This window comes from Amia ocellicauda, chromosome 1 (assembly GCF_036373705.1).
Source record: "Amia ocellicauda isolate fAmiCal2 chromosome 1, fAmiCal2.hap1, whole genome shotgun sequence".
Classification (NCBI taxonomy): Eukaryota; Metazoa; Chordata; class Actinopteri; order Amiiformes; family Amiidae; genus Amia; species Amia ocellicauda.
Window position 1 is genome coordinate 60,972,564 of NC_089850.1, and position 13,996 is coordinate 60,986,559.

Sequence of the window (13,996 nt, forward strand, 5' to 3'; positions counted from 1 at the left end):
TAATCACTTCAAATGGAAGGCCGTGCCTCTAGGAAAGTGTGGGTGGCTCTTAAAAGAGCCGTTGGGGTTCGGTCACTCGGTGGGGTCTTTACTTCTTGGCGGGCTTCTCGGTCTTCTTGGGCAGCAGCACGGCCTGGATGTTGGGCAGCACGCCGCCCTGGGCGATGGTCACGCCGCCCAGCAGCTTGTTCAGCTCCTCGTCGTTGCGGACGGCGAGCTGCAGGTGCCGGGGGATGATGCGGGTCTTCTTGTTGTCCCGGGCGGCGTTGCCAGCCAGCTCCAGGATCTCGGCGGTCAGATACTCCAGGACAGCGGCCAGGTAGACCGGGGCTCCAGCACCGACCCGCTGAGCATAGTTTCCCTTCCGCAGCAGCCTGTGGACACGGCCGACTGGGAACTGCAGTCCAGCCCTGGAGGAGCGAGTCTTGGCCTTCGCTCTCTGCTTGCCACCGGTTTTGCCTCTTCCACTCATGATCGCACGGTCAGATACAGCAAGTATGGGATACAGAAGAACTACGCTGCCTGTGTTTTATAGACGCCCCTCTCCTTGGGATTGGTTCTTTCTTCCTCTTCCATCCGTCCACTCACAGAGCTGAATTGAGGCGCGCTCGACAGGAGCTGTAACCAATCCGCTCGCAGGTCTCAGATGTCTGTTTCCAGCGGGAGTAGGGGGCGGGAGCGGGTCTCCTGCGCTTTAGGATGAAGCAGCAGCTTTACTGTAGAGAGCAGGCGGAGCAGAGCCGTCAGCATTTCATTCACAACCAGTCAGTGATTTAGGGTCCCATTTGAACTGTATGCGAAATTGTACATGTCTGTTTGGACAGTAGTATTTCGATATGAATTGGGTATAATAGAATCATGTACCAATACTTGCTAACAATTTATATCTGTATAATCCCCAGCACTATTGTTGGTATGACTAAGGAACCCATCCTGACACATGAAATCAGTGAGGGTCGCAGACCCTTCATAACCGGTGCAGTTCAAACTTGCAGCTGCAGTTGCGCGTCTCTCATTTCAAGACAAACACCTGTCAGAGCAGCTCAACACGGGTAATGACGGTTCACTGAAGATGCGATGTGACGTCACATTTCATCCTGACATGCCGTGGAGTATTTTAGTATTGAAGAATAATATAGGTCTGCATGATATTGCAATATTACATCGATCATCAGCATTTGGCTGCACAATTTCGGAGGGGGCACATTATGTTGACACTCATGTAAATAATGCTCTGTACCCTTGGGAAAACGCTGAAGCAGCCCCAGCGCACTGCGCTCGACCCCATGCCAACAGCCCGCCCTGTCAGTCAGCCGGCTGCGCTGTGACTCGCCCCGTCACCGAGAGAGAGACTGCTGCAGGAGCGGAGCAGGACACGCCGCCCCGTTCACACCACCGTGCTTCACAAGCCCTGTACACACGTTCACAACGTGGGGGGCTATGGCAAGGAACCTAATTCGTGGACAATTGAACAGACTGGATACAGAAATGGAAAAACGCTGTTAAGAAGTAGTGGTGGCTCTTAGAAGAGCCGTTGGGGTCGAGGCGGGTAGAGTCGGAGTCAATTCCTTCACTTCTTCTTCGGAGCCGCTTTCTTGGCTTTCGGCTTGACGGTTTTGGGCTTGGCGACCTTGGGCTTGGCCGCCTTGGCTTTCTTGGGGCTCTTGGTGGCCTTCTTAGCCGCCGCGGGCTTCTTGGCTTTCTTGGGAGACTTCTTGGCGGCCACTGGCTTCTTCGCTGCCGGCTTCTTCGCTGCCGGCTTCTTGGGCTTCTTAGCCGCGGCGGGTTTCTTGGCCGCTGGCTTCTTGGGTGTAGAGGCGGCCTTCTTGGCGGGCTGCTTCTTGGCCTCCGCCTGCTGCTTGTTGAGCTTGAAGGAGCCCGAAGCGCCGGTGCCCTTAACCTGCACCAGAGTGCCCTTGGTCACCAGGCTCTTGACTGCGACCTTGACGCGGGAGTTGTTCTTCTCCACGTCGTAGCCGCCGGCAGCCAGGGCTTTCTTGAGGGCGGCCAGGGAGACGCCAGTTCTCTCCTTGGAAGCGGACACGGCTTTGACGATCAGGTCTCCCACGCTGGGGCCGGCCTTCTTGGGCTTGGCGGCGGACTTCTTCTTGGGCGCCTTGGCCGGCGCGGCGGCGGGAGCTGGAGCCACTTCTTCTGCCATTTGTGTGTTTGTTAGGGATGGGTGGATCGATCCAAAGTATCGATACTTCCGATCCAGACGTTTCATTTTTGAGAATCAATCCTTTCATAAAAATACTGATACCAGGTGGTGACAATGTGAGGGAGAGCTCTCTGACAGAAGCCTTTCAGACAGGCAGGCATTATCCAGGTATCTAAGTGATAATATTAGGTTATTTTAATCATTTGAACAGAAATCAGTTATTTTTTTTTATTTTTTGAGGAGCGTAATATTACAGTAATATACAATTATTCTCCGATACCCCGACTACGGTTAATATCTGGCTATGTAAAAAGTAATGTTAACACCTTTATCTGATATCTTTAATCGGGATCTTAATAACAGTAACACACCAAGATTTCTGCCTAACACTTTGATTAATCTGGGCATGTTAAAAGCTTTGTCAAGGTTCTTTGTGTAATCGCGGTATTGCTGTGCCTGTAAACACTTCAGTCGAATTATTGCCATAACCTGATTTTTTACGATCGGGGTTTTGTTCTGCATGTAAACGCACTCAATAGGCTGCTAGACTGGACACATTTTCAAACAATATCTGAATGCATTATATCAAGTTTGTTGAAAAACTGATATGCATTGCTTAGGATTTCTAAAACATAGATTATATCTTATAAAATGTTACCGTTTTGAAAGTAAAGAGCTCAGGTTGTTAATACCTTCAGGAATGATCTGGTGAATTTAACTATTATGCCAGACAGAACAATTGAACATGTTTTTTATAATTGCTGTTATTAAACAGAAAACAAAAAGAGAAGTCTGATCATTGGTAGTTTAATACTAATGCAAAAGCTTTCAAATATAATTTTTGATGTCTGCATTTACCAATTTTCACTGTAGAAATCACAAACATTTCCCCCTTTTATGTACATCAGAACATATGAGTATTGGTATCGGTATTGGTATTGGGATACTATCCTTGGTATTACTTGGTATCGGGTCGAAAAGAAAATCAGTGGTCACCCATCCCTAGTGTCTGTGTCGAGCAAGTCAGACTGTGGAGCCGCAGTGCAGAGGGGCGGAACTTATACAGCACAGAAGTATTTACAAGTTGCCACAGAGAGAGACTCGACAGTACAGGTGAGAGGCAGCCAGGAGGAGCCAGGTGGGGCCAGTTAGGTGTGAATTGGGGGCAGGCAGACAAAAGCTACTTAAAGCAGCTGTTGAGAAAGAGCTGTGCTGTATCTCATTGACAAAAGTTAAGCAGTTGACTAGGCAACAGGAACCAATAATAATAAAAAATAAAATAAAAAAATAACATTTAGAAGCATGTGGCCACTACAGTGTCACATTTGTCGAATGATTGCCTTCCTGGATGAACTCATCCAAGAAAGTTTCATTTGTGAACGTTGTCAGCATGTTGAAATCCTAGAGATCAAGGTTCACGATCTGCGCTGTATTAGGGATATAGAAGAATTGGTGAATCAGCCCATGAGAGATATGGTGTGCAGCCAAAACCTAGGAGAGATGACACCTCAGAGCAGGACAGCATACAGAACTGCTGGGTTACAGTAGGTCGTAACCGCAGAAAAGGGCGCGCACGACACCAAGAGCTAGAATTGCCCAACAGGTTCCAACTGCTGGACACCAAGTTGGACAGTGACAGCTCAGAGGGTGATGGGAGGGCAGTTGAGCACCAGAGCACCTTGGTGCCCACTCCCCCCCAGAAAAGGGAGGTAATTATAATAGGAGACTCAATTCTTAGAGGCGTAGGTCACATAGTGTGTTCTAGTGATAAGGAGACCCGCATGGTATCTTGCCTGCCTTACAAATTTAAAGAGTTAGCAACAAAACAAAAGAGCAGAACCTCCACGGTAGTTTTCTCTGAAATACTTCCGGTACCAGGAAGCCACAGTGCTGACATGTGATTATGATGTTGTAGGAGTGACAGAAACATGGGTTACAGAAAATGATGGGGATGAATATAAGTTGGAAGGATACATACAGTTTAGGAGAGACAGGTAAAATCGAAGAGGGGGTAGGGTAGCATTATATGTGAAAAATGAGGCAGAAGAACTCATATTAGATCCCAGTAACGGAACAGAATCTTTGTGGGTGAAACTTTTGGACAAGAGATCTGGAGGATTAGTGGTAGGAGTGTTACAGACCACCCAACTCAGATATTCAGCAAGATGCTGCATTGTACAGTGTAATCAGGACTGCATGTAGCAAAAATGTGGCTGTTATAATGCGGGGCTTCAATTTCCCAAACATAGACTGGGAAAGCCCGGTTGGGACTACAGAAGCAGAAATAGAAATGGTTGAGATGGTAAATGACTGCTTTCTAACTCAATTTGACAGGGAACCAAGCAGGGAGAGTGCATGCATTGACTTGATCTTTTCAAATGACCAGGATAGAGTCAGAGGGACACTAGTTAGAGAACCAGTGGCAACTTGTGATCACAATAGGGTTAGCTTTGAGGCATTCTTTCAAAAAACAAGGTCCAAGTCTAAAACAATGGTCTACAGTTTCAGAAAAGCAAACCTTGAAGGTATGAGGCAGCACTTAGAAGAGGTAGACTGGAGCACATTGGATACAGAGTCAGTTGAAAATGGATGGGTATATTTTAAGAATATACTAACTGAGGCTCAGGAGCAATTTGTACCAAAACTTGAGGACCAAAAAACACTGGCCAAAATGGTTTAATAGAGGCATGCAAAAAAATATCAAGAGGAAGAAAATGTTGTATTGTGCATACAAAATGGATAGGAAAAGAAACATAATACGTAGAATATGTTGAGCTGCAAATAGATCTTAAGAAAGGGATCAGGAAAGCAAAGAGGGAAACAGAAAGAAACACAGCTCTTGGAGCTAAAACTAATGCAAAGAGCTTTTTTCAATATTATAACAGCAAGAGGGCAATAAAGGAGGAAGTGAAACAGATAAAGGGCAAAAATGGAAGTATCTTGGAAAATGAACAAGATGTGGCAAATGTTCTAAATGAGTATTTCACAGAGGTTTTTACAAAAGAAAAAACAGATGACATGCCACAGGTTGACAATCAGTCCAGTCAAACCCTAAGACAGATCAGGATAAATGAGGAGGAGGTATTAAAGGGACTAGCAGAATTAAAAACCAACAAATCACTTGGGCCAGATGGGATATTTCCAACAGTACTTTAAAGAAATTAGGGAAATGATTTATAGGCCGCTAACTCGATTATTCCAAATGACACTTAGAACAGGGGATGTGCCAACTGACTGGAAGACAGCAAATGTCATACCAATCCACAAGAAAGGGACAAAACTGAGCCAGGAAATTACAGACCAATCAGTCTCACCTGCATCACTTGTAAAATATTGGAAACAATTATTAGACAGAAAATAGAGGAGCATCTTAATGAAAACCATATTCTTAGAGAAGTCAACATGGGTTTAGACGAGGCAGATCATGTCTTACTAATTTATTAGAATTTATTGAACATGCAACTGCAGCTGTAGATCACGTGAAAGCATATGATATGATATACTTAGATTTCCAAAAAGCTTTTGATAAGGTTCCACACAAAAGACTGATCCTCAAATTGGAAGCTGTAGGCATTCAGGGTAATGTAAGTAGATGGATTATGAACTGGTTGATGTCTAGGAAACAGAGGGTGTCGATTAGAGGAGTCGCTTCTAACTGGAGTGAGGTTGTTAATGGAGTTCCACAGGGATCAGTACTAGGGCCTTTGCTTTTTCTAATCTATATTAATGATCTGGACTCTGGGATAGTTAGCAAACTTGTCAAATTTGCAGATTATACTAAAATAGGTGGCTCAGCAGATACAATCTCGGCAGCACAGGATATTCAAAGGGACTGTGGGCTGACACCTGGCAGATGAAATTCAATGTGGACAAGTGCAAAGTAATACATGCAGGTAACAGAAATGTCCACTATAATTACACTATGGGAGGAATAGAACTAGATGAAGTAACGCATGAGAAAGACCTAGGAGTCTACGTGGACTCCTCACTTTCTCCATCCAAACAATGTGGGGAAGCAATAAAAAAGGCAAACACAATGCTAGGGTATATTGTCAAAAGTGTAGAATTGAGAACAAGGGGCGGTAATGTTCAGACTGTACAATGCACTAGTTAGAGCTCATCTGGATACTGTGGACAGTTCTGGGCTCCACACTTCAAGAAAGATATCGCTGCTCTAGAGGCAGTTCAGAGGAGAGCAACCAGACTTATTCCAGGTCTGAAGGGAATGTCCTACTGAGAGACTGAGGAACTGAACCTTTTCACCCTGGAACAGAGGAGACTACGTGGGGACTTGATCCAAGTCTTCAAAATCATGAAGGGCATCGACCACATCAAACCAGAGGAGCTTTTCCAGATCAGCAGGGACACATGCACCCGGGGACACAAATGGAAATTGGGCTTCAAGGCATTCAAAACGGAAAACCTGAGACACTTCTTTACACAGAGAGGCATCACAATCTGAACAAACTCCCCAGCGATGTGGTAGAAGCTGAAAGTTTGGGAACATTAAAAAACAGACTGGATAGGATCCTTGACTCACTTAGATATTAATGGACACCAAACGAGCACGATGGGTCGAATGGCCTCCTCTCGATTGTATACTTTCTTATGTTCTTATGTTCAGTCATTCAGTGTTTATTTCATGGATTGAGCACAGCAAGTGTAAACTCATTGAATGGGCCAGAACATCATGCACCTATAAATAATTTGATTCCTGATGTCTACCAAGTTGTTTAGCTAATCCCAATGTGAAGATGTGAAGGGACTCATGTATATTTAAGAGGGGAGGATGTAACCTGGTTAAAATTCTTAGATATGGAAACCTATTAAGCTAGGCAATTAGGGAGTTAACAGGAAGTCCCGCCTTGATTGACACTCGCACTCATTGAGAAGACGAGAGGATCCATTTTGAAAAGAAGCTGCATGGAGAGTTCCAGACTTCAGATTGCTCAAATTAATTCGATGTTATATCATTTTCTTGCACTAAAAAAATATTTGCATTTAGTCTCAAAGAAATCTTAAAACCGGAGACAGATTACTTTTAAAAGGCCCTGGTCGTTTTTTTGTTTGTTTTTTTTTCTTTGTTGATGGAGTTAGATTCTCCTTTTCATTTATTTTTCCTTTTCTTTGGGACCTCAAAGGACTTTAAACACACTCCTCCGATTTTCTACAAGTGGTAGACTGCACCACACTACGCACACATTCACAAGGATATTGTTCTCATTTGGACCCTTTATTTTTATTTTAGTTTTTTTGGCACTGCTACTCTTCCAGACAACCAGTACTGGGTATATTGGGTACATGATACATCATTCTGTTGTAATAAATGTATGCTGGTTGTTTGAGGCAAAACCACAGTGATTGTTCCTTTTGTTTTCATTTCTAAATATAAAACCTCTCATACGGACCTAGGATTAGAAGTAGCCAAAGGTGGGTTACAACTGCTTAATTATTAATGCGTGCTTTGATTGTTTTGAGTTAATTAAATTATTACGTGTATGATTTTGTTTTCACTAATCACGTTGTTATTAATGAGTCCTTGTGCTTCACGCCCCGCACCTGCCTCTGATCTAAAGCCTCCACTGCTAGATCATCCTCACTTGTACTCCCAACCCTGACTGAGGGAGCTGACTGTTTTAAAGGAGAAGGAAATCAGAGGAAAGAAGGTAATTAGTCAGTGAGGAGCAAGCTGGAGAAAGATACCTGTTTTCAAACTGGGGGATTGGGGGATTGGACCTTGGGTGTTCAAGAAGGCTACCAGAAGAGCAAGAGGCGAACTGAGACCAGAGTGAATGAGAAGGCACAGGAGCAGTCAGTAAATACACTTTATTACGTTTGTTGATAAAGCTTGGAGGTCCTAGGAAGCAAGCTGAGAATTTAGTGATTTATACTGCAAGCTGTGCTTCATCCATATAGTATTCTGAAGCCACGTTAATTTCCCCAGCATTCTGCAAAAGACAAAGATTGCTTAGTGCGTGACAGTGGAATTAATTTAAATTACTACTTTCTAATAATAATTTAATAATCATGAAACATCATCAGTATTTAGATTTAAAAAAAACATAATGTGAAATGTCCATATCCAGAAATTGTGACAGAGGAAGGTGGAAATGGGCCGATATTTTGAAAGGAAGCGCAAACTATGACAGTGTAAGAGAATTTGATATGCTTGGTTTTTCAGTCAATCTAAATAAATAGTTGAACTGAAAACTCATAGGTCAATTGGTTTCTCTTTTAATATTCTTTTTAGAGGGAAGATGCGGTCAAGTCACAGATGTGCAATAATCATTTATTTTGACAAAAATAGGAAACTAATATCATTCAATTATATTACTGAAAATAAGTAAAATACTGTTTTATTGTTGAAGTATTTTACGTTTTACAAATAAAAACATTTCCAAATTTTAATACTTGTGATTAAATTTTTTTTAAATCAATTACTAAAATCACTTAAAATTTTTAAAATCTTTGTGATTTAACAAAACAAAATACTAAACTTCAAATAAACAAGTGCACAAAACGACAAAACAAACGTGATTAAAGCAAACTGCTAACCAACATAAAAGTCAAATACATTGAAAATAACTGAAAATGCACTGGACAAAATAAAGAAACAATTAAAAAGGCAAAAAATAAAAAACAAACCAAAACGGTCCAATGCATTTAAAATTAAATCCAAAACTGTCAATGTATTTGACAAATAAATAGAACAAAACTAAACCAAAAACAAAAACCCAAACAACTAGTGTTTTAAAAACAACTAAATCTTTAAAAACAATTAAAATTCTTTTTTAAAAGTCATTTTAAAAGATATTCATTCATAAAATAGTTAAAAGATCTTGGACTCGGGCTCCAGCAGGGGGAGATGACCGTCCCCGGAGGTGGGTCCCATCAAGGGATCCTAAGCTCCCCCAGATCTTGTATATGCCAGTTCTTATAGGCTTCCTCCTTGCCCCTCTGATGGACCTCCAGATTGACATACTCACGAATGAGTACCATGCCCCTCCGCGCAGTGACAATTGGGTCCAGCTCCTGCTTATTAAAAAGACAGATGTTCCGTCCCTCCCACAGGGCCTGCTTCACTGCGCAGACGACACACCACCAGCACCTCAGGGAGGGAGATGTTATTCCCTTGGCAGGGCCATAAAGGATCCGCTGGGCGGTCGTCCGCACAGGAACGGCAAACCTGCGGAGGAACGGGAAAAACAGGAGCCAGACCCCGCAGGCGGAGGGGCAATCCCTAAAGATATGAGCCTCCGTCTTCTTCCCCAGGCAACCCTTATAGGGGCAGGTGTCATAAGGAGCTATGCCCCTTCTGTGCATGAACACTCGGGTGGGGAGACACCGACTCACAGCCATCCAGGAGACATCTTTCTGTGTATTCGTGAGGCAAACGTGCGTAGCGTTAGCCCAGATAAACCGGCAGGTTTCGGGAGGGAAATCTTCTATCTGGCTGGTCTCCTGGGTAGATCTCATCTGGCTACAGATGGTCTTATAATCCCAGGAGGCCAGCATGACTTTATGGAGGCCTACATCGAGCGCAAAGGCTCGGAGCGCCCTGGAGAACGGCGGGGGATCCCACGAGTGCGGCCTGGTGTTATCTATGGCGCAGAGGCTGAATGGTCTCAGGCTGCTGGCAAAATAAAAGCGGTTCATAAAACTCACTTTCTTGCCAGCAGCCTGGATGTTCTTGACCACATAGGCCAGCCCCTGCGCCTTTATCAGCTGCACAACGTCCGGGACCCCCCTGCCTCCATCCAGGGTACCCTTCAACATCTGCACTCTTTTCAGCCTCTCCATTTTGCTCCCCCAGACAAACCGAAATATAATTCGGGTCACTAGTTTTGCGATGACCTTGTCTGGGGGGAAGATCATTCCTACGTAGAGGAGTATCGGGAAGAGGATGGCCTTTACGACCAGCACCTTACCAGCCATCGTCAAGGTCCTTGTGCTCCAGCCGTGGATCTTCTTTTGGACCTTAGATATGGCCTCCTCCCAGCTCCGGGTGCCCGTGTTGGTCCCGTCGATCGTGATCCCCAGAACCTTAATAAACGGCTTCACAGGGAACACGGTCGGCGGGCCCCGGCCGACAGGCCATGCCCTGGAGAGGTAGACCTCGCTCTTGGCCTTGTTGACAGCGCCCCCCGTCGCCCTGCAGAAGCCGTCCAGCAGTTCCTCGACCCTGGCCACGGACGGAGCATCCATGCAGACCACGGCCACGTCATCCATGTAGGCCAGGGCCTTCAGTTGCTCTCCGCCGGAACCCGGGAGATGGAAACCTGTCACCCGGACGTCCCAGCGGATCACCTGCATGAACGGCTCCAAACAGAGGACGTACAGCAGGGCCGACAGGGGACAACCCTGCCGGACCCCCGACCTGACCGGAAATGGTTCGGTCAGGTGGCGGTTCACAAGGACCCTGCTGCTTAGACCGCTGTGATCTTAACCCATTTCCTCAGGCCAAGAGCGAGACCCATCCTCTCCATGATGAGATGCAGGTATTCGTGGCCCACTCTGTCAAAGGCTTTCTCCTGGTCCAAGCTGATTAGGACCAGGGGAAGCCCTCTCTCGTTCGAGTAGGCCACGACATCCCTGAGCAGCATGGCGTTGTCGGCCGCCGATCTCCCCCGGGCACCACAGACCTGGTCGGGATCCACGACTTGAGGGAGTGGTCGCTGCAGCCGGAGCGTCAGTGCTTTGGCCAGTATCTTGTAGTCGGTGCACAGGAGGCTGACCGGCCGCCAGTTCCTCAGATCTTTTTGGTCTCCCTTCTTGTGAAGAAGGGAGAGGATACTCTTCTTCATAGAAGGGGCCAATCTACCCTCTCTGTACATCGACCCCAAGACCTGGGCCAGATCTTCTTTAAGCACCTCCCAAAAGATCTTATAGAACTCAGCAGGGATCCCATTGGGACCCGGTGTCCTTCCAGAGTTAAGACTCTTTATCACCTGGGAGAGTTCAGTGGTGGTGATCTCTGGATCCTCCTCCTCCTCCTCGTCCCCCTCATTGTGGGACTCCAACAGGGACAGAAAGTGATGGATCAGATTTTGATCCACCACCCTCTGATCATACAACTCCCTGTAGAAATCCCGCACCACTGTCTCAACAGCCTCTCTGCCCTCCACCTCTTGCCCTGAGGAGTCGATCATGGAGGACATTGCAGGCCGCCTCTCCTTCGTTTTCTTGAAGAAGAAGCGGCTGCATTTCTCATCGTCCTCCATGATGTGGACCCTGGAAAGGACCTTGATCTTCTCTTGCTCCTCCCGATAGAGGGCGGAGAGACTCAGTTTGACCTGAGCCACCTCCTCAGCTAGGTCGAAGCCTCTGAGCTGTAAAAGACTCAGGCGCTGGAGGCGGGCATTTAGATGGGAATATCTCGCCCGCCTCTCACGAGCTTTCCGTTTCCCTAGCTGAATGAAGTAGCCCTTGGTCCTTTTCTTCACCATCTCCCACCACTCTATGGGAGAATCAAAAAGGTCCTTCAGGGTCCTCCACTCCTTGAGGCGTCTGCTAAAGGTCTTAATAACACGAGGGTCATCGAGCAGGGAGGTGTTGAGCTTCCAGACCCCAGGCCCCGACTCCCGTGTGCTCGAGATGAGCACCTCTGTCGTCAGGAGCCTGTGGTCTGAAAAGAAGACCGCCTCCGAAGACATGGCGGTCCTCTCCAGTGGCTTACTGAGGAGGACGAGATCTATCCTGGAGAAGGAGGAGCCAGAAGATCTCACCCAGGTGAACAAGGGGACCAGGTCCCGACCTGCGTCGCAGAGTTCAAAGTCCTCCACGAACGCAGCGAGGTCCCTGCTGGATCTATCATTGCGGGGCTTACTCCGGTCTACATACTGAAAATAAGTAATATTAAGCTTCTGATGGATTACAGAAAGAAACAGATAATACCCATTTTCTTCTTTCTCCTCACAGGACACCTTAGTTCAGTCTGGTCATGTAGGCAGCGGTGTGTCTCTCTCTCCAGCCCTCTTTTGTTTTGTCTCGTTGCAGGATGAAGAAGTTAAGAGAACTAAAATTCTCTTTGTTTTCCCTTTTATAAGGTTTCCTTCCAACCAATAGCGTTTTGCCACCACCATGACTTGGGTGCCTTATGCTAAAGTAATTTAGAAGTGGGGGTCATTTCAAATTTGGCTAGGAGCCAATAAGAGGACAGGTCCCTTTTGGTCTTCTGGACATACAGATAAGGGAGGAAGTCTGTTTCCTCTACCAAACCAGATGGTATAGAATTTCCCATAGAAAAATATATTCTAACAAATAATATCTTACAACAGAGTTGACATATTTAAACGTGAAGCACTATAAGGTGATTTCTCCTCCATTATAGCCAGGAATCACCAAGAAACAGCGCCATGAAAGCAGTGACGGCTGGTGGGTTTATGAACTGGTGAGGCAAGAAAAGACCTATGAACATGTTTAATATAATGTATATTTTCACCACAGTTGATACATTTCCTGAAAAAACACAAAACCAGTTTAAAGGGTAAAGTGGTCGCTGAGTGAAGGCGACGTTGCGGTACGTAGTACTGATCTTCAGTTTTCAAGTCCATAATCATGAGAAAGCATATTTAAACAATAAATTGTGATTTGCCAAAATGTTCTTTGTAAAAGAAATACAAATTATGTTACACTATCGTAAGAAAAAAAAAAAAAACACCCACAATTGTGAATGTGCCGAGGCGCCTTGTGTGTTTATATAAGAATACATTATGGTAGATTTAAAGTACATTCTACTTAATAAAGCTGCAATGCTATAAACAACAATTTTATCATGAGGGGTGGGGGGGCAAAAAAAAAGTTTGACATTATCCTTTAAGAAAAGACATATGGGCATAAATGCATAAACATGCAGAGACAACACAGCAGCGTTTCTTATGCAGTAAAGTGTAATTTTACATTTCCTGAATCTTTGGCAGTAATTATATATTTTTTAATTTGTTTTTAATGTTCCAATATCTTTAATCTTTAATCTTCCTAATACAATAAGGTTTAGGCGACAATAACAACAAGAACAGTTGGTAAAACTTTTCTGTGCAGAGCGCAAACAGACGACATTCTAGGCTGACATTCAATTAAAGACTGTCTAAGCATTCCTTTTTCTTCAAGTATAATGAGGAGAAATGAATAACTTTAAAAATTTCATTCAGAATAATGACGTTTGCTCCATGTAACCGCGTTTTTCAGAGTAACGTTAGCATAGCTACCTACAATTGTCTGATAGATAAGATTTTAAAAAAGACAGCTAGCAGCTACTTTACAAATGAGCTGCTGTTCAACACGAAGGTGAAAAATGCAGTAGTTATAGTAACTAAAGTGTAAACAATCCTAAATCAGAGAAGAATTTTATGTTTACACTTACTTAGCTGGTGAAAACTCAAGAAGCCTCTGCTGTGTCTGTCGCTGCTGTAAACTGATTCATAAAACTGCGAGTTCGCGCACGTACGTGGGACATTGACGGGGATGAATTGACATGCTCCCCACGTGCACATATTTAGAACATCACATCTCATGTCAGGGCTTTTATTTTGACAAAAAAATATATTTTTATTCAATGAAATATCGGGACCACCCAAGTTCCATGTTTTCTCTCTTATGGGGGGTTCCTTACCTCTCATGGGGGGTCCCAGACCCCCACAGCCCCCTCTCAATTCAAACACAGGTGTAGAATGTGAATACATGTGTCAAAAACAAATATGTCCACAATTGTAATACAAACACATGCTACACGAAAGGCAACAGAAAGCCTGTTTTCTGGGATCTGGGAGCAAACAGTTGTGCTGGAGACAGGGCTGCTGGTAATTCTGCTCGCCGCGGATCACATAGGTTTTGCCA

The 13,996-nt window shown here is 44.9% G+C and overlaps 2 protein-coding genes across 2 annotated transcripts; both read right to left on the minus strand.

Moving 5' to 3' along the window:
• Positions 1-41: 41 nt before the first annotated feature.
• On the minus strand, positions 42-515 carry LOC136756520 (histone H2A-like). Its single transcript, XM_066712327.1, has one exon. The coding sequence runs from the start codon at positions 470-472 to the stop codon at positions 89-91; it is 384 nt and encodes a 127-aa protein (XP_066568424.1). The 5' UTR covers positions 473-515; the 3' UTR covers positions 42-88.
• A 1,000-nt stretch (positions 516-1,515) lies between these two features.
• On the minus strand, positions 1,516-2,184 carry LOC136756317 (histone H1-like). The gene has a single exon (XM_066712313.1). It carries the CDS (start codon positions 2,159-2,161, stop codon positions 1,571-1,573), a length of 591 nt encoding a protein of 196 aa, XP_066568410.1. The 5' UTR covers positions 2,162-2,184; the 3' UTR covers positions 1,516-1,570.
• Positions 2,185-13,996: the final 11,812 nt, after the last annotated feature.